The sequence below is a fragment of the Aspergillus luchuensis genome, chromosome 2 (assembly GCF_016861625.1).
Source record: "Aspergillus luchuensis IFO 4308 DNA, chromosome 2, nearly complete sequence".
Taxonomy (NCBI): Eukaryota; Fungi; Ascomycota; class Eurotiomycetes; order Eurotiales; family Aspergillaceae; genus Aspergillus; species Aspergillus luchuensis.
In genome coordinates, this window is record NC_054850.1 from 3,195,248 (window position 1) to 3,222,350 (window position 27,103).

Genomic DNA, 27,103 nt, shown 5'->3' on the forward strand with positions numbered 1-27,103 from the left:
ATCCCAGCAACCATACAATGCACACAAGCTGCCAGGCAACCCTCTTGTAGGAAGTCCAGATATTTCGGGGGCCGTCAGGAATGTTGGAGGAGAGGGGTTGGTTCGGTAGGGATCGCTGTGCCGACGAATGTGAGCCTCCTCCACAGGGTCATTGAAGCCAAGCTAGTTCGGACTGGAGTTGTAGGTTCGGACACAAGAGTGTTTGACCCTTCGAAGGAAAGGTTGGGGTTGGATGAAGGGAGGACGACGCTAGCACATAGTCCTATCGCCGGTCTGAAGGACGGGAGGTCACCGGGGCTGGTAATCTGGAGGAGAAGGGGACAAAGAAAAAAGGTAGAGAGGGAGGAAAGAGGAGGAGTCGAGAGGGGAGGAGGGAGATAGAGAGGACGGACTCAGACCAGGCAGGCTGGGGGTTCGAGGGATTGAAGGTTAGGTTAGGTTGGTTAGTATGGAAGGTTCCAAGAACGACAGAGCTCTCCTGAACAAAGGGAGGAGCGGAATGCGTTTAGATTAGGACGCTGTGTCTTTGATGCTTCCCTCTTTTGTTTTGGCCGAACCTTGCCCTTCAAACAGGAGTGAACAGGCAAAAGTGAAAAAGAAAAGGAGACCAGGAGAAGAATCAACCGGCTCGTTGTGAAGGAGGAAGAAGAAAAAAAAAAAGAGACAGAGGAAGAGAGAGAAAGTAAGAAGCGAAGCCGAATGGGAAATTTTGTGTTTTCGTTTTCCTCTGTTTGTAATTTGGTAATAAGTTGACAGTTTTTTTGCCCTCTTTTTTTCCTTTTTACTTACATCCGCAGATCCACCAGCTGGGGACTTTTTTTTTAATGAACTGCTACGTTCCCTGGGAGGGTCAAGGTCCGGTTTTGCTGCAACCAGGACTTGGTACCTTCAATTGCTGGTGACAAATGAGGCTGCTCCAAATTATCGTCTTTGATCCTGCCATCTTAATCCCCCGCCATTATTATAGTGTTTGTTATAGTATTCTAGTATTCATCTAGTCCTTGGTCATCGAGTCCCCTCTCGAATCATCATCTAACTAATTAACCAACCAACTAACTCTGCCTTTCCTCCCGATCGTCCTCCACTTTTGGCTGGTGGAGCTCCGGGCCTTGGGTGAGATGAACTGGGACCGCTGCACACGACCGACACCTTGACCTTCCCGCTGCGAAGGGGGAGCCTTCATGACGCACCGGATGGGTACAAAAAGTGAATGGATGGTAACCTAGAATACTAACCTTTTCTATTTTCTTACTTCCTCTTATGAAACAGAGCATTAGGTGATTACTACTAATCATGCTTTGGTGGTTCTATCAAATTCCAATGGTTCTGCTTCCGAGAATAGTGAACTATCACACTACTCTCTAGTAGTTACTGTGTACCTCGGATGGGATAGTCAGCTAGTAGTGACTTAATCAATTCCTAGGGAAGGTATACTCCGCTTGTGATTGTAGTGTATAAGATAGTCTAGTAGGAATAATAGGCAGTGATCCACCCATCAAACTATGCTATACTGTACTGTACCTATTATCTTAACCGTCCATGCCGGAGAAACGTATACGAGGTCACCGGCATCATCTTGAAATTGTCGACAAATTGGAGACGAACGGGAAGAGACTGGTCCTTTCAGAGCGAGATTATACCACCGAACGTATCCATAATAATCCATGACTAGTGAACCGCGCTCCAAGGCACCAGCGGGCGGTCCCAAGAACAAGGAACAGCGGTCCATTTCCGTGGGTCATCTATCACCGTCTCCAGCGTGATCGGTTGGTCAAGTTACTTACTGGTGCTGACGCCGGGCTCTGGACCTGCATCCGTCTTCGATTGTTTCCCTCCCCCGTATCTTATGGCTTGTTCATTATTCCTCGGGTGGCCATCGAATAGACTTCCCACTTGGCTGGAGAGGGTGACCGATATGTCAACAGTCACAGGTGATAGATATCGAGAGCTCTGGTTGCACCCCGATCCCAGAATTGTGGCCGCACGTCTCGACCGCTCTCTAAACCACCGATGTATGTAGATCGAATCATACCGGTCAACACTTACTCCATATTTTGCTCCATACTGTACTTACTGGAGTAGGAATCAACCCGGACAAGGTTTGAATGTGAGCAGGTCAACGTCCCTTCCCTTACGAAAGCGTCGATCGAGGCCGGATTGGGCAACGGGAGATTGAGCCTTGCGACCACCGCCAACACTAACGACCCTCGGACGCCCTGGGGTTTCTGGTCCTTCATCCTCCCACCCACCCCCGACTCCGGCCACGACCACCACTAAAACTAACCACTAATAGTCAATCCACTGGGGCCCTCTTTTCAGCTCCAGCCTCGATCTCATCCCACGTCCCGCAAGATTGTGTTAATACTGTGTTAGTACTGTGTATGTGTGTGCCCGGAATATTAATAGCTCCCCGTAATTACGATCTCCTGGGCCTGGGACCGACTCCAATGACGACATTTGAACCCATTTCCAATTTCCTCAATTCAGCTCCGTGTCTTCTCCGGCATAATCCCTGGTCTCACTCCCTTTCCTAACTAAGCTGTCTGGAAGCTAGTATGTTGACGCTATTTGCACTCGCTGCAGCTATCCATGCTTCAAACTTCGGGACAGGCGAGGTGACAGAAAACGTAGGCAAATACCAAATGGTCCGTCTCCAGAAACCGTTGGATTTAAGACTCGATTGATTCCAAGTCTTTTTCCTCCCAGTTCCCACACATAACGAGTCAGACTTGTCTGATCTAGTCTGTTTCTTGAAGAGCAGATGTTTCAGCCCCAGAGGGAGGTATCTATCTTTCATGGATACTAGTACCAGTAAGAGTAAGTGGTAGCTAGGATGGATACTGGGCAGGGCAAAAAGGCAGGGTGAGCTTCCGTCCCCAAAAGTAATATTACCCGATTAAGGAGATTCACCGCGACCCGCCCGGTGGTTCATTCATTCATTGGGCCACGAAAAAAGAGGGGACGTGAGGCGACCCAACGCGAGTCTAGACTACTAAGTAGGTACTGACTACTATCTGCAATTCTACTATCTATCGGTTCTCCTGGACGGAGGATTCTAATGCCTGCCGTAACTCGTTTAGCAACAAAAAAAAGAGATCAATGCTTTAGTCTCTGGCGAACATCATTGGCCGAGCACTATTGGAAAGGGGAGAGCCTATGGTAGAGGTAGGGGCGGAATTCTCCCCGATCGGTTAAACTAAAGTACTACACTCCAGTCTTCAATGGGTAGTGCCGTCCACTACTTCCGAACCCAGATTGAATTGATTCGCAGTTACATACTTACTCCGTCCCGAACTAACCCTACTATTATTCAATATTAATTATGATCTTTTTTTTCTATGTTCTGGGGGCATTGATCTGCTCTGCCGATGCTAATCCAGCCGACTGAGATGGAAGCCGTTTCCGATAGGCCCCAAGCATCCACCAACGATGACTTGCTGTCTGGAGTCCCTCCCCCCTTTACAAGTCAGCAAACCACCATTCTCAGGCCATCGGGGCTGAACCAGTAAGAGCTGCTGCACGCGAGCGACGGGACCTGCAGCAGTAGTTAGACGCCCTGCGGTGTAACCCGCAGTAGTCTCTCCTCTCTCCCTCCATTGAGCATCAATGATTTCAGTTTTCGAGGAAGCCCCTGACATGATGGTTGATGCAGCACCGGCTTAGTGTCCTGCCAGCCTGTCCATCTCGCAGCTCGTCAGGCACACCTTGGCTGGATTAAGGTTGGAGACATCAGTAAGGAGCAGTACTGCCCAGGGTGATGTTTGGCTCACCCTTCCTCTAATTACAAAAAGGTTTTGCTTTGCTTTCACCCCGTGCAAGAAATTCCTGGACTGACAACCGGGGGTTCTTATCTTTTGTGCAGCTAAAGTGAGATTTGAGTGCACATGGCCCTGACGACTGCATACCTGAGCTGCACCATAGATCTATCTATAGCAATTTCTTGCTCTTCACGATGTGTAAGATCTGGGCCGTGGGCGGATGACCTGACTGGAATGCCGGCGGAGCATAATCATCGATCAATATCTGCGGATCAGATGCACATAATGTGCAGCTTCATACACCGACTGTGAAAGTGGCAAATATTGTGCGGATATTGCCGTATACATGTAGGATTGTTACCATGGGGATACGGGCCTGGAGCGGGTGCTTTGCAGAGTCGGTGCGATCGGTCCTACAGAAGTTTCGTAAAGTAGTATGCAGCGAATGCATAAAGCAGAAGGGCTGATGATAGTTCATACAAGTGTTGCCAGTATAGACCGATAGTGACGACAGGTAACTTCATCATGCGGAGTACACCGTCACCGAGGCTCTTATTGAAGGACATTTGTGCCTTATTCAGCCCATGCTGAGTGTGGCACACTGTGAATACTATGTTTCGCCTCCATACAAGAGCCTTTTGCAGGAGAAGAAGACGGCCATTCCCATGATAGTGTGAAGTAAAGGGGTTATATAGCTAATGAATTTATTCTTAGATACAATATATAGAGTACACTTGTCCAAGACCAGGAGACCCCGAAATGATACATGCAACTACTTGAGGATCTACTCATACTTGATACCTGAAATTGCAGGCTGTGAATACCGCGCCACACACCAGCCACAACCCCGCCAAGATCCACCGCCCGCCGAGAAGAGGAAAGTAAGTGGATTCATTCATCCATCCAATCCGTCCATTGTGCTGTGTCAAATCACTCTTTGGCCATTGGGCATCAGTATCCAGCCTTTCTTTCAGCCATAACCACAAACATTTACAACCATTCGCTACAAGGCATAACCAACTCAGCCCGCATGGGTTGTTATACATAAAGAGAAGGACAGCTGGGCCGTCGTTCTTTGACTATGAATGAACGTTCCTTTCACTATCCCGACCCATAAGAATTACCATCTGCAAGCACCCATCCAGTTTCTACCCCTACACGCCTCACACCGTTATTCTATACCATCAGAGCAGCAGTAGCCTTAGTGCAGCGTCAGATTCCAAGTATACAATAAGAATCAGATTTGGATCGTGTCTTGCCTAGTCCTTACTCAGACTCTTATCTGAATGGCCTTCTCCTCTCAAAAAGATCGGAGATAATGTCGCCCACGCCAAAGAAAGCCTCCCGCTCAGGGGCCGCCAGAAGGCGGCGTGGGAAACGGAAGATCACCCCGAGATCGCCCCTGTCTATCCTGGCCCAGACTCGCAAAAACAGCGCCGTGAAGAAACGTGATCGCGGCGACGTGGTCAGCAGCAGCAAGACAAAACTTACGGAGCGCAGGAGTAAACCAGGGAGACCATTCAGACTGAATCTCCTTCCACTGTCGACCGAGCCAAGAGAAAAGGTGAGTAATGACAAAAACTGAGAGACCTGGTTCGGGCTTCTCTTCTGCCCTTGATAATTATTAGTGTTCCCGGTGTTGTAGCAGGGATCCCGATCACCCAGCCTTGATCCTTGCATTGCCTGCATATCCTAGCGCCAACTCGGGGTACCAATCACTAAATACATACTGACACCCGAGCCGTGGACAGAACTGCTTTAGACGGGATCCATCCCCTGCAAACTACCGATTTGTCCCCAAGGGCGACATCTACATTACTCGCAATTGCCGAAAACTGACAAAGGAGTCTGGCCGAATTGTCTACGTGGTTTATGTGAGGATACAAACCCAAATCATTCTACTACTAGCAGCGTCTTTGTACCCATTTTCTAACCCTTTCACAGGATGATAGAGGCAAGAGCACTCTTGGCCTACGTGTTCCGGCCGATGTTCACACTGCCGTCCTCCGATTAGCGGACGAAACAGCTCAGTCTCGCGCTCAAGCTGTTCAAGTACGTGATGAGAAAGATTATGCGCAAGCCCGTCAGCTCTTACGCGCCCAGTTTCCTTTAATGCCTGAGGAGTCACTGGACACTATTCTCGAACATGCCTTTCTGAAGGGCTCTGGCCGCGTGGGCCGGACATCCAGATTATCGGATCAAGACAAAGCCAAGTTAGCCGTAGAGGCTCATATTAGACACACCCATACCAGCTATGAAGCACTCCTGAAGGCCGGGAAGACGCGCGATGAAGCTCGTCAAGCGTCAAAGGAGATGGTCCAGGCTATCAGGACCGCATGGTCAGGTGGCAATATAGAGCCAACGGATTGCCTGACTATGCGGGATCGAGTGATTGTGATTGATTAATTCCTGTGTGGGGAATGATTTGGTTCCAAACCAACGACATTCAGACGAAAGCGATGCCCTATTACTGTTCATATCTGGTATGTTGGAGACTGTACACAGATTGCATCAGGGTTAACATTACATATGTGCGAGGCCGCAACACCTCCACGGCTACGGCGTTCTGTTTTGGCTTATGGTATTGATGCACAGCGTGATGACTACTAAGAATGCATGATTAGATTAAGTATAGAGATTAGACACTCAAGTTAATATTGGATTATGTTAATCAAACATAAGAAAGAAAGAGAGAAGGAAGAAAGAGAACAACAAACGTCCTCCACAACCACCTTTTGCCCCTCTCAATCCACCTTCCAACACACCCATCCCATCTAGCCCTACTATCTCTACCCTCTCCCCCCTACCCCCAACTACCCACAGCCAGAACCACTACCCCCCTCCTCCCAAACCCTCAACCCCCTCGACCTCCACCCAACAATCGGCTCCCCGGGCTCATAAAAGAAGATCTCCAACCTCCCCCCATCGCCATCCCTCCTATAAGGGAAAAACCGCACCTTCCTAACCCCGCCCTCCAACTCCAGAAACACCGCATCCAGATCCTCCAACAAATTCCCAAAAATCTCCTGCGCGGTATCCCCCCTCGCCGCAACCTTGCACAGCACATGATACTTGGTCCGATTAATCGCCTTATTAGCGAAACTCCCCGTCCGGAGAGCGTGTACTAGATGCTGCTTCGCGGATCGCAATATGGCGAAGATGCAGTGCGGATGGTGTCTGTTGATTGGGGTGTGGGCGAGAGTATCGCATTCGGGCATGTTGGTGAGGAGAGTTTCGAGTGAGAACCCGATGGTTATGAGGATGAGGTTGTCCAGGGGTGTGTAGAAGAGTTTCTTGTAGTATTCGAAGGTTATTCCGGATTCTTTGAGGCGGAGGCGCCGGGCGAGGATGGGGTCGTGGGTGGTTTGTGGGGGAGGGAGGGGGGTGGATGGGTAGAAGGGGTAGAGGTGAGGGTCGAGGGTTGGCCACTGGCTCATGTCGAGGTGGGGATGGAGGTCGTGAAGGAGGGTGGGGTAGAGGAGGGTGTCCATGTTTGATTGTTTTATCTTCCCTGGGCCTGCTGAGCAGGGGAGGAGGGTATGGGGCCCTGAGGTGGGGTGTTTGGTGGTGGTAGAATGCGTTTTATAGGGGGGTTTTATGGGGAGAAGAGTAGGTTAGGGCTTACGGTGGGAATGGAAACTGGAGATGAGTTCCTGTAGTTGTTGCGGGATTCTCCAGGATAGGGCTCCTCTCACTGGGAAGCCTGGATTGCATGTAGAAGGCTGCACATGAGCCTGATGTGCCTAATGGATACTATACTAGGCTGGTAGGCCAATAATGGATCTTGTTGTGGTCTTCTGTACGTAAAAATCATACGTCTTGTCGAGCTTGGTCGGGATTTGCCGTAGATGGTAACTTGATAATACACCTGCTGCTAACAGTGAATGAGCCTAGAACATCTTTTTCCTTGATTTCGGGGTAGAGCTGTAATGCTAAGGCTCCATGTCATGGTGGCCATATTGAGGTTCTAGGTAGCATGCACTAACACTTACGTTGTAACTTTGTTTCTGAATAAACCACAGGAGTATCGGTTTGAGGTCTGACAATACTCGCATGACAAGAGACGTAGGTAGTCTGTGGTATGTAGTAGTAGAGACTTATTCTAGTGCGCATGTGTCGGCCTATATAGCTGAGTGACACACTCTGTCTTTCCACTGATATACTGCGTATACCCAAAGGAGCTATGCTTATCATGTTGTATCATCATACAAAGAGGCATAAGAGCCGGATCTTCACAACCCACATCCTTGCAGGTTAAACCGCAGAAGCAGAAGTGTAAACCAGACCTACAGAGAAGATCTCTATAACCTACAAGAACCCTTTATGTAGTACCTGATATAGAGAAACCTAGAGAGATGCCTGAATGGAACCATGCCGCCGAATATCCTAAGATATCTCCTCAGTTCAGTGCTCATGCTCCGTATCTCTAATCATCCATTGTGATTGAGTCAAAAACTACAGGATTCACCCACGTACTTTTCTCTTATGAATCAGACCAGGCCTTCTCTGGTCAGAATTTCTTCAGAGTATACACAATGATCCCCACTACAGCACCCGGATGCCTAAAAAAAATTGAAAGCCCCTGGTGGGGATCGAACCCACAGCCTTAAGATCTCAGAGTAGCTTCACAGACAGTTAGTAGGGAGTTTTTATTTAAGGCGTGGTAGGGGGTACTTGCAAGTCTTACGCGCTACCGATTGCGCCACAAGGGCCACTTGTGTGGATCTGCGGCAGAATTAAAAGAATCATAAATATGCTCATGTGTATTGTTCAGAGGTATACTCAAAAGCACATCCCTTGGGTATCTGCATGGCTGCATGTCTTCTTCGATATGGATGTACTGTAGGAGACCTATCACATCTCGACATCTGATATCTGACCAAAATATGGGTGACGAAAGGCTAATCTCATGGCAGATCTGGGAACCGAAAAGTTCTGTCTGCGTGCCTCCAATCAATGCGAGAGACAAAGACAGAGGCTGGAGCAATTAGTACAATATATACGTGCATAGCTACATATGAATATGGGTCAAGCAGAGGAGAACTCCGACGATATTCATGCATACAACTTTGGTACATCTGCTACAATTGTTGAAGGATATTGAATGAAGGTATGTCAGTAGTATAGTTCAGATCATGTAAACAGACTTCCTCATTCGACCACACTAGGGCTAGCCCCACTTTAGCCCAATGCGGAGCAGCAAAAACGTGACGGTAACTTTTCCAGACTGGAGCCGCTCATGACTTTAGGTGCTGCAACTACTACAATTTGACATCACTGCCACCGTTACTATGGAAGGTGCCGATATTGTTGAGTCGCCGCGCAAGCGGCTCAAGACTGATAACACTCCTATCACCGATGATGCTGCCCTTCCTTCCTCCAACGAGGCAATTGCGCCATCGGACGCCGCCAAACTCTCCGCGGAGGAGGCGAGAGAACTCGAGGTTGGAATCACCGAGTTTGTCAGTGGCGACAATGAAGGATTCTATGGCATCCTGAAGAAGAGGTAATTACAGTCCAAACTCTGTTAATATACAGGCGCTTACCGACCTCTCCTACTAGATATACCGACTTCCTTGTCAACGAGATCGTACCGTCCGGCGAAGTCCTGCATCTACACAATATCCCCACCCCGGAAGCAGAACAGGAGAAGGCTAAGCCCGCGGAAACTCCCACGCCCAAACCCGCAGAGAACGACCAGCAGGAGAAGCCAGAGGACTCTGCAGAGAAGGATGCTGCGCCAAGCGCAGAGAACACGCCCGAATTCCAGATCCCCGAGGAAGACATGACCCTCCTCGAATCCCTGTTCGGCGAAGAATCCACCAAGAAGATTGTATCGCTGAACAAGCGTGCCGTCCTCAATCCCAAATCGAAGCCGAGCGACCTGCCCAAGATTCCCACTCTTGTTGTCGATGACCGCGACCTGCGCATTAAGATGCACCAGGCCATCCGTCGCATCTTCAAATCGCAACTCGAGTCTCAAACCGATGGCGAAGGAATGATGGTTATTTCTGCTGCGCCAAACCGGAACAACCGCAGTGCGCAGGGTGGACGTAACAATGCACGCCCCCGTGTACCGGTCAATTGGGATGAGCTGGGTGGTCCCTACCTGCACTTCACTCTGTACAAGGAGAACAAGGATACCATGGAAGTCCTCTCGTTCATCTCGCGGCAGCTGAAGATCAACACGAAGAACTTCCAATTCGCCGGAACAAAGGACCGCCGCGGTGTTACTGTTCAGAGAGCCTGTGCGCACCGTTTACATGCTGAGCGCCTCGCTAAGATCAATCCTACGCTCCGCAATGCTGCTCTTGGAGACTTCGAGCATTGCAAACATGGCCTTGATCTGGGAGATCTGAATGGCAACGAATTCGTCATCAGTCTCCGTGAGTGCGATATTCCGGGTGTTGACTTCAGCGACCGCGAGGCTGCCATTGCGAAGGCAAAGGACGTCGTGGGCACCGCACTACGGAATCTCCGCGAGCGTGGCTACTTCAACTACTTCGGTCTGCAACGTTTCGGAACCTTCGCTACACGCACAGACACAGTCGGCGTCAAGATGCTCCAGGGCGACTTCAAGGGCGCCTGCGACGCTATCCTCCAGTACAGCCCTCATGCTCTGGCTGCCGCTCAGGAGGGCGAGAACTCGACTGCCATGGTCAGCTCTGATGACAAGGCCCGCGCAGAAGCAATCCACATCTTCGAAACAACCGGAAACGCCAACAAGGCTCTGGAGAAGCTTCCTCGGAAATTCGCTGCGGAATCCACCGTCATGCGTCAACTTAGCCGTGCCCAGAACGACTACCTTGGTGCTCTCCAAGCCATCCCACGTAATCTGCGATTGATGTATGTCCACGCCTACCAGTCCTTGGTGTGGAACTTTGCCGCCGGTGAGCGCTGGCGCTTGTACGGCGACAAGGTTGTCGAGGGTGATCTCGTACTGGTGCATGAGCACAGCGACAAGGACGATGCCGGAGCAGCTGCCGCTGCGGGCGAGGTTGACGCCGATGGCGAAGTCATCATCACCCCGCAGGCGGGAGACAGCGCCTACGTCTCTGAGGGAATCACCCGTGCGCGCGCCTTGACGGCCGAGGAGGCAGCCAGCGGCAAGTACAGCATCTTCGATGTCGTTTTGACCCAGCCCGGCTACGATGTTCTCTACCCGGCCAACAAGATGACGGACTTCTACAAACAGTTCATGGGCAGTGCCCAGGGTGGCGGTCTCGATCCCTTCGACATGCGTCGCAAGTGGAGGGAGGTCAGTCTTACCGGTAGCTACCGCAAGCTGCTCAACCGTCCCGGACCCGACTTCTCCTTCGATGTGCACGTGTATAGCCAGGATGATGAGCAGTTCGTTCAGACTGACTTGGAGAAGCTCCAAGGCAAGAAGACTGAGACTGAAGCCTCTGGTGAAGCGACACCGTCCTCCAATGCGCAGGAGAAGCTTGCCATTGTGCTCAAGTTCCAGCTTGGTTCGAGCCAGTATGCCACCATGGCTTTGAGGGAGCTGTCCAAGGGTAAGGTCAAGGCCTACCAGCCCGATTTTGGCAAGGGTCGATAGATGATGGATGTATATATAGTATAAGCTATTTTTTGTACATACTCTGGGTATAGATTGACTTGCAACATAAATGAACGCTACGTGATAGGCCCATTTAGTCAATATCTGTTGCAGTAGGTCCAAGTAGTATAATCCACCAGACAGGGTCCAGTCTGCATACTGAGTGATTATGCCCTCATACCTAGAGTAATTCTCTATGGACAGCAAACGTGAATAATGATAGTGAAGAGGAGCAGGGGTAAATATACCCTCAACCAACATAATTAGCATTGGGGAGGGGAAGCAGCCAGTGCTTATGCCTCAGGCTGACGTGAGGTGAGATGAGGGCTAGACTTAAGAGATAGCATCATCGAACGGCATATCTATCTTTGTTTTTATAGAAATAGTTTCCGCTCAGTTTTTGCAAGGTATGCTTCTTTCAGAATGACGGACGATCAAACTGACGAACGACATAACAATGTATCAATGAGCGAGTCCAGCGTCCGCCGACAGTCACTTAAGAGTGTTTAGCTGTGCCACAAGGGCCACATCTACCTAGTCAAACATCCTGGTCAGACTAAGCAGGGTTTGGATGATTGATCCTGCTTCCTTCCTCTATTTCACCCCTATCATGACAAGTTTCCATCTTATAGACCGTTGAAATCTCAGCAATTGAATATAGAATACTTATCCGCTACTTACCCCATGCCCTATCTTTCCCTACTTGACATCATGTCCACCCTGCCCCCCACAACTCATGTAGGAGTCATCCTGAATCCGTCTGTGCGCCGCGTTGCCTGCGACCAGTGTCACGCACAAAAGCTGCGTTGCACCAAGCTGGAAGACTGTACGGTGTGCGTTCGATGCCAGAGTCTGAATCGGCAATGCATCTAGAATCCTCCATCAAGTCGGTACGATATAGCCAGGTACATACTCCGACTGTATTGAGCATAAGACGTGTTTGGGAGGCCATGTGTTTCAAGTCCTCATCGCTATTGGTGGTCACCAGGATATTAGACAGCTTGCAGGGCATTTGATATCGATCCAAGGAGTCGACAAGGGTTGTGAGCTTCAGCTTCTGCTCATTGCGTCCGGCAACCGCCTATCGAAGGGTTGGTGGACCGCGAGTCCACAGGTACTGCACCACCAATGAACCCACGTAGCCGGTGGCACCATATACAATTATATCATATGGGCGGTTCATCTTGACACGAAACATCAGTAACAAGATGAAGGAGGAGATTTAATATGACCGAAAGTATTCATTATATAGATACTATGGTGGAGGAGATGGCGCTTCCTCTGGGAAAAACCCGCCGAATGTGCATCTCGAGTACATTTTTGCTGAGGTAGGAGGTTTTATTCTCGAGGAATTGCCATGTGGCGATAATCACGCTATCCATTGCTCTGTGTCTTGAGCTGAATTTAACTAATCTTTGTTCCTGTATATGTGTTGTTCATTCACTTCCATTCGGTGCATTTTGACCTAATCGCCGAACATTACACTAGTATCTATATCATACTATTCTCGTCGACTACTACTATGAAACCGACGCGGACAAATGCTATTCTGAGGATATTTCCTCGAGTCCGTTGTATCAAGCTCTATTGATTCAAGATATTATCCCAATACACGCATAAAGCCCTAGTTACAATACAGGAGCACAGTAAACTAGTTGACTAGGGCTCTTCAGACGTAGAACAGCAGAATCATACATCTAGACTGCTTTGTTCAGGCCCTCTTTTTATCTAGTTAGAACAGGAATAAACAAAGTCTTGATTGTAGTAGCTGGAGAAACGAGATTTATCAAACTTCTATTGAGCGTCGACTTCCAAATATGGGGCAAATCGTTGTTCACATGCGTGATTAATACTTTAGCCAGCCCAAACTGAAACTGATACCCCCCTTACAGATGAAGATTCAGAATTACAAAATAAAGCAGACACCCTGCTTCCAATGGGTAGCGATGTATATAAGCGCCCAACTAGTGATTCAACAAGTCGATGTAACCACGCCACAAAGGTCCGAGCACCGTACATCGATCGAATTGGCCCCCTCATACAACCGCCTATCTAATGATAAAGCCAACCATAGTCACTTTTGCTTCACTGCCACACCCCCCCAAGAAAAAAAACTACAACACCATAGCCTAATACTCATATCCTCCCTTTTCCAACATGGCCAATCAACAGCGAATCGAACTCCTCCAAGCCGAAGTGGACGTGAATGACCAAAGCTCCTTCCGCCTCTTGGTCAACGGCCAATCCATCAAGTATATCACCGTTGAACCCGGTATCTACAGCACAGAGGAGATGTGTTTAGGTCCGTCTCTAGTCTCCATTCTACCCGATTTCCCCCCTGGGGATTGGAACGAAGGCTTGATTTCCCGAGACGCAGACGATAATCAACCGTGCTTTACATCTATCAAATTAACCCAGTTCCCGGGGGTCCAGAACACCTGGCATGAGACTCGTATCGACTACTTGGATCTTTCGATGGAGGGGAAATTACGAACGGGAATTTATAAAGTCAAATGTCCACAGTATGATAATGTTGTTGTCGTCGCCAAGTTCGCGCGGTTCCCCTGGGAGATCCAGTACATTGGGAATGAAACTACGGCGTATCAGTGGATATCGGGTCATGATGTCGGGCCTGGGTTCCTTGGTCACGTAACGGAGAGTGGACGCGTGATTGGGTTTCTGATTGAATATATAAGAGATGCACGGCATGCTGGAATTCAGGATGTTAAGAGCTGCAGGGAGGTATTGGGGCGGCTGCATGATCTGGGGGTTTGTCATGGGGATACGAATCCATTTAATTTTCTTATCTGTGATGGGAAAGCTACGTTGATTGACTTTGATACCGCTCGGAAATGTGATGATCGGGGTGTGCTTTTTCAGGAGATGGATGGGTTGGCTGCGTGCTTGGACGATCGATCTAGTAGAGGGGGCGGTGGCTTTCTCTGAATATTGTTGAGTAGGATCAGATGAGTTCAATCCGTAGAGCCTGGCAATCGGTAGTTGGCAGGGTTCTACTCTGTGCTTTGAGCACCATCCCTGTGACGCCTTACCCGATAACGTCGGGACAGTTATAGTAATAATAGGTATACAGTGTGACATGGCTATGCAACGATATATATACTAATGATACATGACCCATCGATGAGCCAAGCGGACTGCTAACACATCAGTCAGGACCTCCGCTCAACGGGGCTTGGTGTTCAAAGGAAGAGGCGGCGGCGTCGGGGCTGACCCGGCGACAGGCGTTGAACGCATCCCCGCCTTCTTTGGAGGAGGTGGTGGCGGCGGAGCCTTTCTTTTACTCAATGCATCCGTGTCAACACTGGATGTCGAACTATTTGCATTCGGGTGAGGCGGCACCGGAGGTGCTTGAGTGCTTGGAGTCTTCTGGTCGTCAAAAAACTTATTGACTCGCTGGGAAATCCCGTACTTTTCGTTCAGCCCATTCAGCTTCTGTTTCCCCGCTTGGATCTTGTCGTTATGTCGCTCCCGAAATTCACTGACAGTAGATGAGCTACTTCTGGGCTCCGGGCTAGATACAGACTGCGCCGTGCTGCCATTCGTATAAGTCCGTGCTGGCGGCGGGGGAGGGGCAGGAGAGCTCGAGGATGTGGTCCTTAATTGCGAGAAACGGGATTGCAATTCGTTCACCGGTGCTTGACCGACAGAGCCTGCCATTGCTGGAGACGCAGAACCGGGAGAACTGCTCTCTCTTCCCCATTGACCGGCATTATTTCCTATTCCAAGTGCAGGTACTGACACACCAGCTTGGGAAAGGCGGGAAGCAGCGCCTTGGTTTATGTATTCTTCGGCATGCGAAGGGGTCTGAGAATGGGGAGAGTAAGCTGGGGGTGGGGTAGGCGGGTGCGGGGATGAAGTCGAATTGTTGCGAGAAGGAAGTCGCGGCGGAAGATTGGGTTTAGGTCTGGAACTGGGGGGTGGTATGGGATCTGCTGGAGAACCCATGCGTCTGACTGGGGGCGGCGGAAGGTTGGAGGTGTCCAGACCCGTCCGGTTCGCACGATATGGCAGCGGTGGGGGTGCTGGTTTCTGAGCAGCCTCCTCCTGCATCTGCATTTGTTGCTGCTGCTCTTGCATTTGAGCATTTTGACGATCTATCTGTTCTTGTGGCAACGGGGCACCTAATCCTCTCCGATCCGGTGTGGTCTCATTCGGCAGAGCGGCAGCGCCATGATATTTGATATGCTTCGGCGGTGGTCCAAAAGATGCTGGGTCCTTGAGTGAAGAAAGAGGTACCGAAACATGCTCTTCACGATCGTTGGTGTTGTCCTTCCCCTTCCCCATCCATCCTGCCTAGAATGAGGTAATTTCACATCAGCTAGTGGCCCGATTGGAGCAGGGGATGGAAGACACTAACCACTTGATTTATGCCTTTGAAGTCATTCCTCCAACTTTCCTTCTTCCCATCTTTACCCTTAGGGTGCCAGCCCTCTTTCATTACCCCCTTGAGTCCACTCATGATCTGTAAAAGCGGCGTTGGACCAGCAAATAAGTTGTTTCAGTGGAGTACTTAGGTAGTTGCAATGACGCCGATCCGACCGGGACCGGAGAGATAAGAAGAGCGAGGCAGTGCCGTGACACTAGTCCCTTTTTGGCGGGCGGTCCGCACTCCACCCCGCGCCTAACCGGATCCGGCCATCTCCAATTTCCGGGGTCATGTGATGGCCATTCGCTGGATTTACGAACTGCTTCAAGTCATGCATTGCTCCTGCTTACTCTTCTTACATACTTCAACTGCATAATTAAGTTATTTTCGTCCCAAAAAAAACATACCGGCTAGTCATCCGGGGTATGCGATGATCTCATATCATCCTTTGGGGTCTCCTTAGGCCGCAGCATAACTGGCTGTCTGCGACGGTCAAGGATCCTTTGGCCCCCATGTCGGGGCCACGCAACGCTGCTACGTCTCCATTTCTCTTAACGCAACGAAGTAATGCGTCGATCAGACTAGCGGGCCGATGATTGGAGCTAAGTCACTCCCTCTCAGGGCTATCAATTTCGCGGCCCTATTAGCACCATCCCACCTAGCAGCCAAAGAAAATTATTGTTTGGATGCCTGCTAGGCGCCTTGTCTTTGTTGTCTCATAGGGCAGATATATAAACGGTCCCGGTCCACGACAGCGCTAGATGGAACCCCCTCCCAGACTAAACAACCTGTCAATGTCGGCGCCTATCGTAATTAGTTACTCCGTACTAACTGAGCCTCGGGGAGGAGAGGCTTGTCCGTTGTTTCGTCTCTGTTGACTAACGGATGCGAGATGCATGCGTGTCGTCCTTGATGGTGGGCAGCGCTTCGTGCTGTGCCGCCAACTTCACTGCTGATTGGCAGTGAGCGACCCTCCGTCCGAGTCTATACTTGGTACCCTCAGTAGTCCTTCACTAGGAGCTGCTGCGCCATGTCAGCCTTCCTTTGTGTTAGCTTGGGCAGTTTTCTTTCCCCATCTTTATTTCCCGGGCAGGATCCGTGCTTTTCTTTTATTTCTCCCCGTATATTCTCATTATTCACATACGCATAGGCGCGTATAGGCTCTTTGTTTGCTCTGTGACTGGCATGCCTGGGTGTTACCGACGTACATTAGTATAGAAAGCCTCTCAACAAGAGCCTGCAGAATCAGCCTGAGGGCTCCCATGTGGTAGGTCCATGCTCATACGTGAATCTCAGGTGTTCCATTGTTTAATCATTGCTATAGTCGAGTCCGGCATATCCCACCTTGTTCAATAAAAGATCGCCCTTGTGTAGGGCCACTACATTCCTTAAAATTTATCACCACTGTCCACCTTCCTTTGTATCCCGGCACAACGCACATATAAAGCCCCCAGTGTTCTGCACCACCACGTAGGCGGGACAAAACCAGTCGAGAACAGAATTTGAGCATTGGCAAAATGGCCGGCATAGGCGGAGGCTCTAACTACAACCCTGGCGGGGAGTCATATTTCACCACGCAGAACCCATGGGGATCGGAGCACACCACCACAGCAGAGTATTATCCTGGAGAAACCACCAGGACGACCACCCAGCAATGGACTCAGATCACCACTAGTGAGTCAAGCTCACAACCCACCGCTACCACCGCAACTCCAACCCATTCATCCTCAACCTCCTCGAGTACCTCCACCACTGCCGCTGTCAAGAGCACCAGCAGCTCCGGCAGTTCTAGCAGCAACAACCAAACCATCGCTATCGCGGTTCCCGTTGCAGTCGTTGGCGCAGCTATCATCGCAGCCCTAATATTCTTCATTCTAAGACGCAGGCGTCAAAAACGCAACCGTTCCACCATACCACAGACCAACAACAATCAACCCCCAGTCAGCATGGGCGCAGTTCCTCGCCAAGTACAATCACCTCCACCACAACAACGACCACGGCAAGCAGCAAACGGCGCAACATGGGAATTTGCGCCCACAAATTCACATGACATCCCCTTCACAGGTCCCATCCCAGGTCGCCCTGTCCCGCAAGAACCCGAGCATATCAACCCTACCAACAATCATCCCCGCGACTTTAGCCCACCGAGTACGAATAACCACAACTTTCATACTGCTGCTACCGCCGCTGCCGCTGCCGGAGTAGGAGCAGGAGTTGCAGCAGCAGAAGAAGTCCCCAACAGAGACAACAACGACCCCGAGAGAAGTCCCCAGCCCACCATGCCAGCTGCCTGGCCCTCCCCCGAAGCAAGACTTGACCGTCCAATATCGCCCTTTGATCATCCACTCGACGACGCAGTATCTGAGATATCGCGTCGATCGTATACCCATGCTAGAGATATGGATGATGTTTCGTCTGTATCGTCATTTGAAGATGATGAGCGAAGGCCGGCTATGCGTCGTTGAAACTGCCTTTTCACTCAATAAAACTTTTTCTTCTGATACCTTTCCCCTCGTTTTCAATTTAGCGAGCGAGTATCACTTCAGTTTTGGAAGATGGATATACCAAGGTGCTACCCATTCGCTTTCCATGCTTTGTCTATTTTCTTGTCTTGCTATGTGAAGATACGTACGTGCGTGCATGCATACATACCCACTCTCGCTTTTGTACATACAAGCATCTTGGTATATGGAATACGGAAACTGGTACTTTGATGGATTATGGATTAACAGACGGGGTATTGCGCGTGGAGGCGTTCATAAGGGAGTAGTTGAATCAAAATGTCGGTTTGGAAATCGCACTTCTTTTATTCCGACACTAGTCGGTGATATACCAAGCTTGTGTCATCATCCAGTAGTACTAGGCTTGTATCCTATATTGAAGGACGATGAGGAGTAACACATGGGAGTTAGACCAGAAACTTGCTAGTATTACTACCGAAAAATACGGCCTCTCAGTTGAGCATGTACTCTCCGCTAATGAACTGCTGTCTTCCCTGTAATCCCGGTGTTAACGGAAAACCGTAAGCTACGACCACAGAAGCTGCTAATATTCGAACGCATGCCCAATGAGTCGATGTATCTCCTTGATTATGAACTCCAGACTTGATGGCATGACCTTGATGATCATCACAGAGAAATACGAGTGATGTGCGTTCTGACCTGTCAGGCTCAGAATCCTCATCTACTGACAAACGTCTAACTGGGCAGCTTCTCGTGTAAACCTAGAGTTGTGCTTAGGGCAATTCCTGCCAGGCAATTGCGTTTCTACTACAAACAGTTCCTGCCAGTATCTACTTGTCCTTCTAGCCAATGAGGGCCGCATTTGTCGAGTCAATGATGGTTGGGTGATGTCAGTCGCTGAGTCAGCACCACGAGTCATGGTGCAGTCACGGGATCCACTGCGCTGCTTCTGGAAGGCCGGAAATCGAATTGTTGGAGAAAACCAAAACCAGATCCTTAAATGGCGTGGAATGGCTGTCACTTCCGCTGGTTGATGTCATGCCGTTTTAAGGCAACTCAATTCCTATCTGGGTACGTTGTACTAGGTGATTGATAAGAAAAGGGAGTAGATTGGGGCAATGGAGGAGTATCTGTAGCTGAATGGGAGATGTTGTACTACTTTGTTTTCATGCGGTTGAGATCAATTGCGGAGGGTGATTTGTTCGGTTTATTTGTCGAGGCGGAGAAATATTCAGTGAATCCGGGCCGGTCATCATGTGAGTGCGAAAGGTAGAGAGAGGCGTCACATCATCTTATATCATCTCCAACAAATGCAGTCAGCTTGTAACTATAGGATGGAGGATGACTTCCTTCAAGGGGGAGAAACCCCAACCCCCATGTAATTCCAATGCCAATCCATCATCATCATCATCATCATCTTTATCAGTATCTTTCACAAGACATGCCAGAGCTCTCCAGTAACCACTTTGTTGGGCCGAGGCTTGAAGGTTGGCCGAATTCCCAACAAAACGCTGCGCGGCTCCACTCGCCGCGATCATCGTCACTCTCATTGATCCACGGTCCAACTGCAATCCGGAGATTGACTGACCTCAATTATGAATTAATCACATCGGCCTTGCTTTAACTCCTTGTCACCAGCGATCACCGTTCGTTCGACCAACCGTTGCCTATCCTCCTCCTCCCTCTCCCCTCCTCCACGCTCGCGTAAGGTTTTGGTCGCGCCTTACAATTGCTGCTTATCCCCAGTTCACAGCGGGATTTGCGCGCGCTCCCCTCCAGTATCCAGTTGTCCGAGTGGACTTGCTTGGCCTGGAAATTTTCCTGGTGATTTTCTTCTTTCGGCTCGGGCTAACTGAATTGTTCCCACCATTTCTTCTTAAAGAGTCGCCGGTCAATTCTCATCCTCTTTCCCTCCTGATTCTTCCTTCAATCTTCCCATCCGTATCTTCTCCCTTATCGTCGGGTCGTCCCAAAGTCGCACGAAATCGCGTCCCGACCATGTACGACTTCACCGTCCACGGCGAGGCGAACCCGGCCGTCATTCGCATCGGCCTGCCTCCTTCGTCCCTCTTGAAATTCCCTCCTAGCGAGCTCCCGGCCACTGTTCCCGCCCCTGTGATCTCCGAGCCGACATGGAACCAGCCCTTCAACATTCCCCCGACGCTCTACAACCAGCTATTGGACGTGCGCGTTCCGATCACAATTGCGAGTGTGTACGCTGTGACCGTAGTCCTCGTCAATCGCATCAACAAGAGCCGGGGTTACAAGCCTTATGGATTCAGTCAGACGCGTCTCTTCAAGCTGTTCGTCATCCTCCACAACGTTTTCCTGGCCATTTACTCGGCATGGACTTTTGCGGGCATGATCCGTGCGTTCCGCAGCTCGTGGCCCAGTCGGGATGATCCCAACTACGTCGCAGCTGTTGCCGATACGCTGTGCAAGATCAATGGACCTCGTGGTTACGGTAATGCGGCTACGTACGACTCTACCATCGACCAGTGGACTTTCCGCAACCCCGAGTTCAGCCTGGCTGCAGGCGGTGTTCCGGACCCCTCCGATCTTGGTCGTCTCTGGAATGAGGGTCTGGCCTTCCTCGGCTGGATTTTCTACCTGTCCAAGTTCTACGAGGTCCTTGATACCGTCATCATCCTGGCCAAGGGTAAGAAGAGCTCGACCCTGCAGACTTACCATCACGCCGGTGCCATGATGTGCATGTGGGCCGGTATCCGTTACGTCGCAGCTCCTATCTGGATCTTCACCTTGGTCAACTCTGGAATTCATGCTTTGATGGTATGTGACGTCCCTCCCGGGTTGTTTTTGATTTGTTGCTCATATGTTCTGACCGTCGCATGCAGTACACCTACTACACTGTGACTGCGCTGCGCATTCGCGTCCCCACCGTGATCAAGAGATCCTTGACCACCATGCAAATCACCCAGTTTATCATTGGCTCCACCATGGCTGCTTCCTACCTGTTCTTCAGCTACACTCTTCCTGTGGGCCAGACCGCTCCGGCCTCTCCTGTTGACACCCCGACTGTGCCGGCTGGTACTGCCGGTGCTGGACTTGTGCCATGGCTCAAGAAGCTCGGGTTCCGCGCTGCGGGTGCGGAAGGTATCGCCGAGAATGTGGGCGTCCCGGAAGCTGCTGCTGGTGCGCGCGTCCTCCATGTCGGACCGATGGTGACCTGTATGGACACCAGCGGCCAGGGTTTCGCTATCTGGCTCAACGTGATGTACCTTCTGCCTTTGACCTACCTCTTTGCCCGGTTCTTCGTTCGCTCGTACCTCTACCGCAAGGAGCCCGGTCCCCGTCAGCCGACTCAGTTGCACGCCGCTGAGAAAGCCGGAATGGATGCCCTGAGAGGCGTGAGCCGCGAGATCCGCAAGGCCGTCGAGGTCAACGGAGAGACCAGTGAAGCTACCGAAGATGAGGCTGTGAACAAGATCCAGGCCCTTCGGGCACAGAAGAACCAGCAGAAGCCTGCTGAGAACTCTCCTATTCGCACCCGCGCAACTGCTGCCAAGCAGAAAACGCGTGTCGCCAGCAGTGATGCTGACTCCGACTCGGGTTTCTCGACCGTCAGCGGCAAGAAGGGCGCGAAGAAGGCCACTAAGGAAGAGCTCCAGAGCTCGACCATTGTCGTGGACACTAAAGACTCCAACCCCTACGAGGTTCTGGATCGCTCTGCCTAAGTCTTCGGCAGCGCTGGTTATGGGTGACTTCTCTGGAGCCTCGAATCAGTATAGAAGGATAAAACTATTTTTTTACGAAGATCAACTCAAGGCGACATAGCCTGTCGCCTCGGCCCGAATCGCGAAATCGGCCTTTCATCATGACGGTTCGGGGATGTACGATACGTCGGTCGGTTTCCCTCGGGATTCATCGACCATCCTGCAGAGGCAGGACCCGCGGTTTCCCCCCGCCGGGCCCGGGTTGGTTCCGGTCTGATGGCCCACGGTATCTGGAGTGGTCGCCGTCAGGCTAGCAGCCTATCCACGGGCCCGGTTCATACGGTTTCTTAATGTACTTTGCTTCTCTTGGACAGCTTCTCTTGGATTATTGTCTTCCCTGTTTTACCCCTGCTGTTCATAATCATTCCCCGTTTATCTTGTGATAGATCCCTACTATTGTGTGTGTACATACTTCTTTTTAAAACCTCATCCACCGTTGGACATGGAGGCTGTTGGTTTAGGTGTCGGGATGGAATTGGAAAAGTTTTTGTAATTTAGTCAAAGAAATCGTTTGGAATTGGGCAATCATATTATCTTGATTAGATCTCAAATTATGATCTCGTAACAATGCAGTTGATCTGGTGGTGGCGTCGCGGTCATGTGCGCGCTGGGCTCTCTTACTGTGGGCTGGAATCCTGCACTCCCCCGTCATCATCTCCATCTCGAGTTCATCACATTCCCTATAATACTACCTGTTTCATCAACTAATAACCTCACTCAATGGAAAATTATCCAGTTCTCCCTTTGAGCCTGGAAGTACGTTGACAGCTCTGTCCTTGGGGTTTCTGGTCCAGCTAACTGGTGTTGCTTACCTCGGCACAGCATCTCTGCGTCAGACAGACATCGATCAAGCCATCCGATTCCCCCACAGGAAAATTGCACCCCGACAATCCCTCTGAATGGAGGAAAAACCCCCCTGGTTTCCCCACAGACTAGTTCCACCCCACATTGGCTGACACCTCCGCCGGACTTGTGCAGCGCAAGCTTGAATCTACAAAGGTTTTGGTCCCTGGGTGTACTCCACCCCAAACCCTGTCCCGGTCTCATTAAGTTGGCACTATCGGCACCGTTTGGTCATTGGCTCTTTGGCCTCCACGGCGTCTCAAACGAATGGTAGCCTGGTGCTATTCAAATTAACGAGTATTATGAGTTCGCTTGGCAGTTGTTGATTTCATCACAGAGCCAGTTGTGGATAGTGTCATTCGGAGTTACGCTTACGCTTTCAAGAGACTTTCGGAGATAAACCTGGGCTCATGGATTCTACGCCACTAATTTAGCTAAATGGCGGGGCCTGGAGTCATGGGTGACAAGATGTTAAATATCTTTTCTCAATTGAAGGCGGGCTATAAATTGGACCTCCCGACCCGGGGTGTAAAAAAATGGGTAATCCATACAGGCACGTATTCCTGATCCTCCATCAGGTCAGTTCAAGGAACAGCCATGACGCGGATCACCAAGTTATGCGCTCTTTTACTCTCCAGTACAGGTCTTCTGGCCGCTGCCCAGAACCAGACTGAAACTGGATGGCCCCTTTACGATGATGGTCTGACCACAGACATCCAGTGGGATCATTACAGTTTCAAGGTCCATGGTGAGAGAATATTTGTCTTCTCTGGTGAGTTCCATTACTGGCGTATCCCAGTACCTGGCCTATGGAGGGATATCCTTGAGAAGATCAAAGCTGCAGGCTTTACGACTTTTTCAATCTACTCGAGCTGGGCGTGGCATGCCCCGAACAATCACACGGTCGACTTCTCCACCGGTGCCCGCGACATCACTCCAATCTTCGAACTCGCAAAGGAGCTTGGGATGTACATCATCGTTCGCCCGGGTCCCTACATCAATGCAGAGGCCAGTGCGGGTGGCTTTCCCCTGTGGCTGACGACTGGCGACTATGGAACGTTGCGCAACAACGATTCGCGATACACGGCAGCATGGAAGCCATACTTCGAGAAGATGACGGAGATCACTAGTCGCTACCAGGTTACGAATGGCCATAATACGTTCTGCTACCAAATAGAGAACGAGTATGGCGATCAATGGCTCAGTGATCCCAGCGAAAGGGTTCCTAACGAGACGGCTATCGCGTACATGGAGCTTCTTGAAAGCAGCGCTCGCGAGAATGGCATTCTCGTACCATTCACCGCAAATGATCCCAATATGAATGCCATGGCCTGGAGTCGCGATTGGTCCAACGCTGGAGGCAACGTCGATGTCGTCGGCTTGGATTCCTATCCTTCGGTAAGTGGCTTGTCGCAATTGAAACTTGACTAAGCTGATTTTCCAAGTGCTGGACTTGCGATGTCAGCCAGTGTACATCCACCAATGGCGAGTATGTAGCCTACCAGGTTGTCGAATACTATGACTATTTCCTCGAATTTTCGCCGACAATGCCGTCTTTCATGCCTGAGTTCCAGGGCGGCTCATACAACCCCTGGGCTGGGCCCGAGGGTGGCTGTGGTGACGATACTGGGGTGGACTTTGTCAACCTCTTCTACCGGTGGAACATCGCCCAGAGAGTCACAGCCATGAGTCTCTACATGTTATATGGAGGAACGAACTGGGGAGCAATTGCTGCGCCTGTTACAGCCACTAGCTACGACTACTCCTCCCCTATCTCCGAAGACCGATCCATCTCGTCCAAGTACTATGAGACCAAGCTGCTCTCATTATTTACGCGCAGTGCACGAGATCTGACAATGACCGATCTGATCGGTAACGGAACGCAATACACCAACAACACTGCTGTCAAAGCATACGAACTGCGGAACCCTACAACCAACGCTGGATTCTACGTCACGCTTCACGAGGACTCGACTGTCGGCACCAACGAGGCGTTCAGCCTGCGCGTCAACACGTCAGCGGGCAACCTCATCGTTCCCAGACTTGGAGGCTCAATCCGTCTCAATGGCCATCAGTCCAAGATTATTGTTACCGATTTCACCTTCGGGTCGGAGACCCTTCTGTATTCTACTGCCGAAGTCCTCACTTACGCTGTTTTGGACAAGAAGCCCACCCTCGTCCTTTGGGTTCCGACAGGCGAGTCTGGAGAATTCGCAGTGAAGGGCGCAAAATCCGGGTCTGTTGTATCAAAGTGTCAAGACTGCTCAGCGATCAACTTCCACCAACAGGGAGGTAACCTTGTAGTCGGATTTACTCAAGCCCAGGGAATGAGTATCGTTCAGATTGACAACGACATTCGGGTGATCCTACTGGACAGGACCGCAGCATACGAGTTCTGGGCCCCTGCTCTAACAGAGGACCCTCTTGTTCCGGAGGACGAAGCGGGTAAGAAAACATAACAAACACCTGATATTCAGAGTAACGAGCTAACCCACGAGTAGTTCTCATCCAAGGCCCGTATCTTGTTCGCTCCGCTAGTCTGGAGAAATCAACTCTTGCAATCAAGGGCGACTCCATCAACGAAACAGCCGTGGAAATCTTCGCGCCTAACGATGTCAAAACCGTCACATGGAACGGCAAGCAGCTGAAGACATCCAAGTCCTCATACGGTAGCCTCAAGGCCACTATCGCTGCGCCTGTATCTATTCAACTGCCAGCTTTCACTTCCTGGAAAGTCAACGACAGCCTGCCGGAGCGACTTCCGACATACGATGCCTCCGGTCTGGCGTGGGTTGGTCAGTACATTCTTCACTTCAACTCCTTCACCCGTTACTAACCTCTATCCCAGATGCAAACCACATGACAACCGCCAACCCCAGCAAGCCCGCCACACTGCCCGTCCTATACGCTGACGAATACGGTACGCCCACCCTCGTCCTCTATACCTAACAAACAAACCTAATATACTTCCACCCTAGGCTTCCACAACGGCGTCCGTCTCTGGCGCGGCTACTTCAACGGCACCGCCAGCGGAGTCTTCCTGAACGTCCAAGGAGGCAGCGCATTGTAAGCCCTTCCTTCCCCTTCCCCCATCCACCTACAAACAACCAACCCCCATCTAACAATATAACCAGCGGTTTCTCCGCCTACCTAAACGGCCAGTTCCTAGGCTCCTACCTCGGCAACGCCTCCATCGAACAAGCCAACCAAACCTTCGTCTTTCCAACCAACATCACCCACCCAACCACCCAGAACACCCTCCTAATAATCCACGACGACACCGGCCACGACGAAACCACAGGGGCCCTCAACCCCCGCGGCATCCTCGAAGCTCGCCTCCTCCCCTCCACCACCACCGACAACACCGCTTCCCCCGAATTCACCCACTGGCGCCTCGCCGGCACCGCCGGCGGCGAATCCAACCTCGACCCGGTCCGCGGGGCCTGGAACGAAGACGGGCTCTACGCAGAGCGAGTCGGATGGCATCTGCCCGGGTTCGACGACAGCACATGGCCCAGCGTATCATCATCAAGTCTATCCTTCACCGGCGCAACAGTAAAATTCTTCCGCACCACCATCCCATTGAACATCCCACGAGGCCTGGACGTCTCCATCTCCTTCGTACTGGGCACACCAGACAACGCACCGAATACGTACCGCGCGCAGTTATTCGTGAACGGATACCAGTACGGACGGTTTAATCCGTATATTGGCAACCAGGTGGTGTTCCCGGTTCCCGTGGGGGTGTTGGATTACAGTGGGGAGAATACGATTGGCGTGGCGGTGTGGGCGCAGACGGAGGATGGGGCGGCGATTACGGTCGATTGGAAGGTGAATTATGTGGCGGATAGTTCGTTGGATGTGGCTGGGTTGGAGACTGCTGGGTTGAGGCCCGGGTGGAGTGTGGAGAGGTTGAAGTTTGCTTGATTGATGTGATGTAGAGAGGTAGAAAAAGGGGATTATTGGGGTTTTTTGTTGTGTGTTACTTTTAGTTCAATTCATGATATTTGTATCATATTGTATCTTTATTTTCATGTAAGCTTTGCGGTTTTTAGATCGGGGGGTCTTGAATGGCAGCTGTGTTTGGTGGTATGTCGTTGTTAGTTAAAATCACATTTTGTATTCAGATCATGTCTTCATTCAATACCCAATAATAGATAGGTAAAATAACACATCATAATGCATCGTGCATCGTGCATCGTGCATACTCGTCATGATACTAGCCCAGCCAACTAAATGACCCCAAAATCTTATAAAAATGCCTGTGTGCAAATATACTACCAAAACCATAACCATAACCATAACCCGCTCGGGGTATATAAAGCAACCCATAACAATCCGATGTCGTAACAAAAACA

At 50.6% G+C, this 27,103-nt stretch overlaps 8 protein-coding genes and 1 non-coding gene across 9 annotated transcripts; 6 read left to right on the top strand and 3 right to left on the bottom strand.

Moving 5' to 3' along the window:
* Nucleotides 1–5,076: 5,076 nt before the first annotated feature.
* AKAW2_21059S (DUF2293 domain-containing protein) lies at nt 5,077–6,164 on the top strand (the record flags this gene model as incomplete). The annotated part of the gene is made up of 3 exons (XM_041685841.1): nt 5,077–5,322; nt 5,510–5,632; nt 5,703–6,164. 3 exons carry the CDS (start codon nt 5,077–5,079, stop codon nt 6,162–6,164), a joined length of 831 nt encoding a protein of 276 aa, XP_041539885.1.
* A 407-nt stretch (nt 6,165–6,571) lies between these two features.
* On the bottom strand, nt 6,572–7,249 carry AKAW2_21060A (uncharacterized protein; the record flags this gene model as incomplete). Its single annotated transcript, XM_041685842.1, has 1 exon — nt 6,572–7,249. The coding sequence occupies one exon, from the start codon at nt 7,247–7,249 to the stop codon at nt 6,572–6,574; it is 678 nt and encodes a 225-aa protein (XP_041539886.1).
* Nucleotides 7,250–8,335: 1,086 nt separating this feature from the next.
* On the bottom strand, nt 8,336–8,470 carry AKAW2_t20025A. Its single transcript has one exon. It is a non-coding gene; the product is annotated as a tRNA-Ala (tRNA).
* A 579-nt stretch (nt 8,471–9,049) lies between these two features.
* On the top strand, nt 9,050–11,319 carry AKAW2_21061S (pseudouridine synthase PUS7; the record flags this gene model as incomplete). The annotated part of the gene is made up of 2 exons (XM_041685843.1): nt 9,050–9,264; nt 9,321–11,319. 2 exons carry the CDS (start codon nt 9,050–9,052, stop codon nt 11,317–11,319), a joined length of 2,214 nt encoding a protein of 737 aa, XP_041539887.1.
* Nucleotides 11,320–13,476: 2,157 nt separating this feature from the next.
* AKAW2_21062S (uncharacterized protein) lies at nt 13,477–14,265 on the top strand (the record flags this gene model as incomplete). Its single annotated transcript, XM_041685844.1, has 1 exon — nt 13,477–14,265. One exon carries the CDS (start codon nt 13,477–13,479, stop codon nt 14,263–14,265), a length of 789 nt encoding a protein of 262 aa, XP_041539888.1.
* Nucleotides 14,266–14,502: 237 nt separating this feature from the next.
* Nucleotides 14,503–15,799, bottom strand: AKAW2_21063A (uncharacterized protein; the record flags this gene model as incomplete). The annotated part of the gene is made up of 2 exons (XM_041685845.1): nt 14,503–15,633; nt 15,698–15,799. The coding sequence occupies 2 exons, from the start codon at nt 15,797–15,799 to the stop codon at nt 14,503–14,505; spliced, it is 1,233 nt and encodes a 410-aa protein (XP_041539889.1).
* A 1,424-nt stretch (nt 15,800–17,223) lies between these two features.
* On the top strand, nt 17,224–18,171 carry AKAW2_21064S (uncharacterized protein; the record flags this gene model as incomplete). Its single annotated transcript, XM_041685847.1, has 1 exon — nt 17,224–18,171. The coding sequence occupies one exon, from the start codon at nt 17,224–17,226 to the stop codon at nt 18,169–18,171; it is 948 nt and encodes a 315-aa protein (XP_041539890.1).
* Nucleotides 18,172–20,166: 1,995 nt separating this feature from the next.
* On the top strand, nt 20,167–21,863 carry AKAW2_21065S (elongation of very long chain fatty acids protein; the record flags this gene model as incomplete). The annotated part of the gene is made up of 2 exons (XM_041685848.1): nt 20,167–20,958; nt 21,024–21,863. 2 exons carry the CDS (start codon nt 20,167–20,169, stop codon nt 21,861–21,863), a joined length of 1,632 nt encoding a protein of 543 aa, XP_041539891.1.
* Nucleotides 21,864–23,342: 1,479 nt separating this feature from the next.
* AKAW2_21066S (glycoside hydrolase family 35 protein) lies at nt 23,343–26,672 on the top strand (the record flags this gene model as incomplete). The annotated part of the gene is made up of 6 exons (XM_041685849.1): nt 23,343–24,143; nt 24,191–25,190; nt 25,247–25,540; nt 25,594–25,665; nt 25,724–25,811; nt 25,880–26,672. The coding sequence occupies 6 exons, from the start codon at nt 23,343–23,345 to the stop codon at nt 26,670–26,672; spliced, it is 3,048 nt and encodes a 1,015-aa protein (XP_041539892.1).
* Nucleotides 26,673–27,103: the final 431 nt, after the last annotated feature.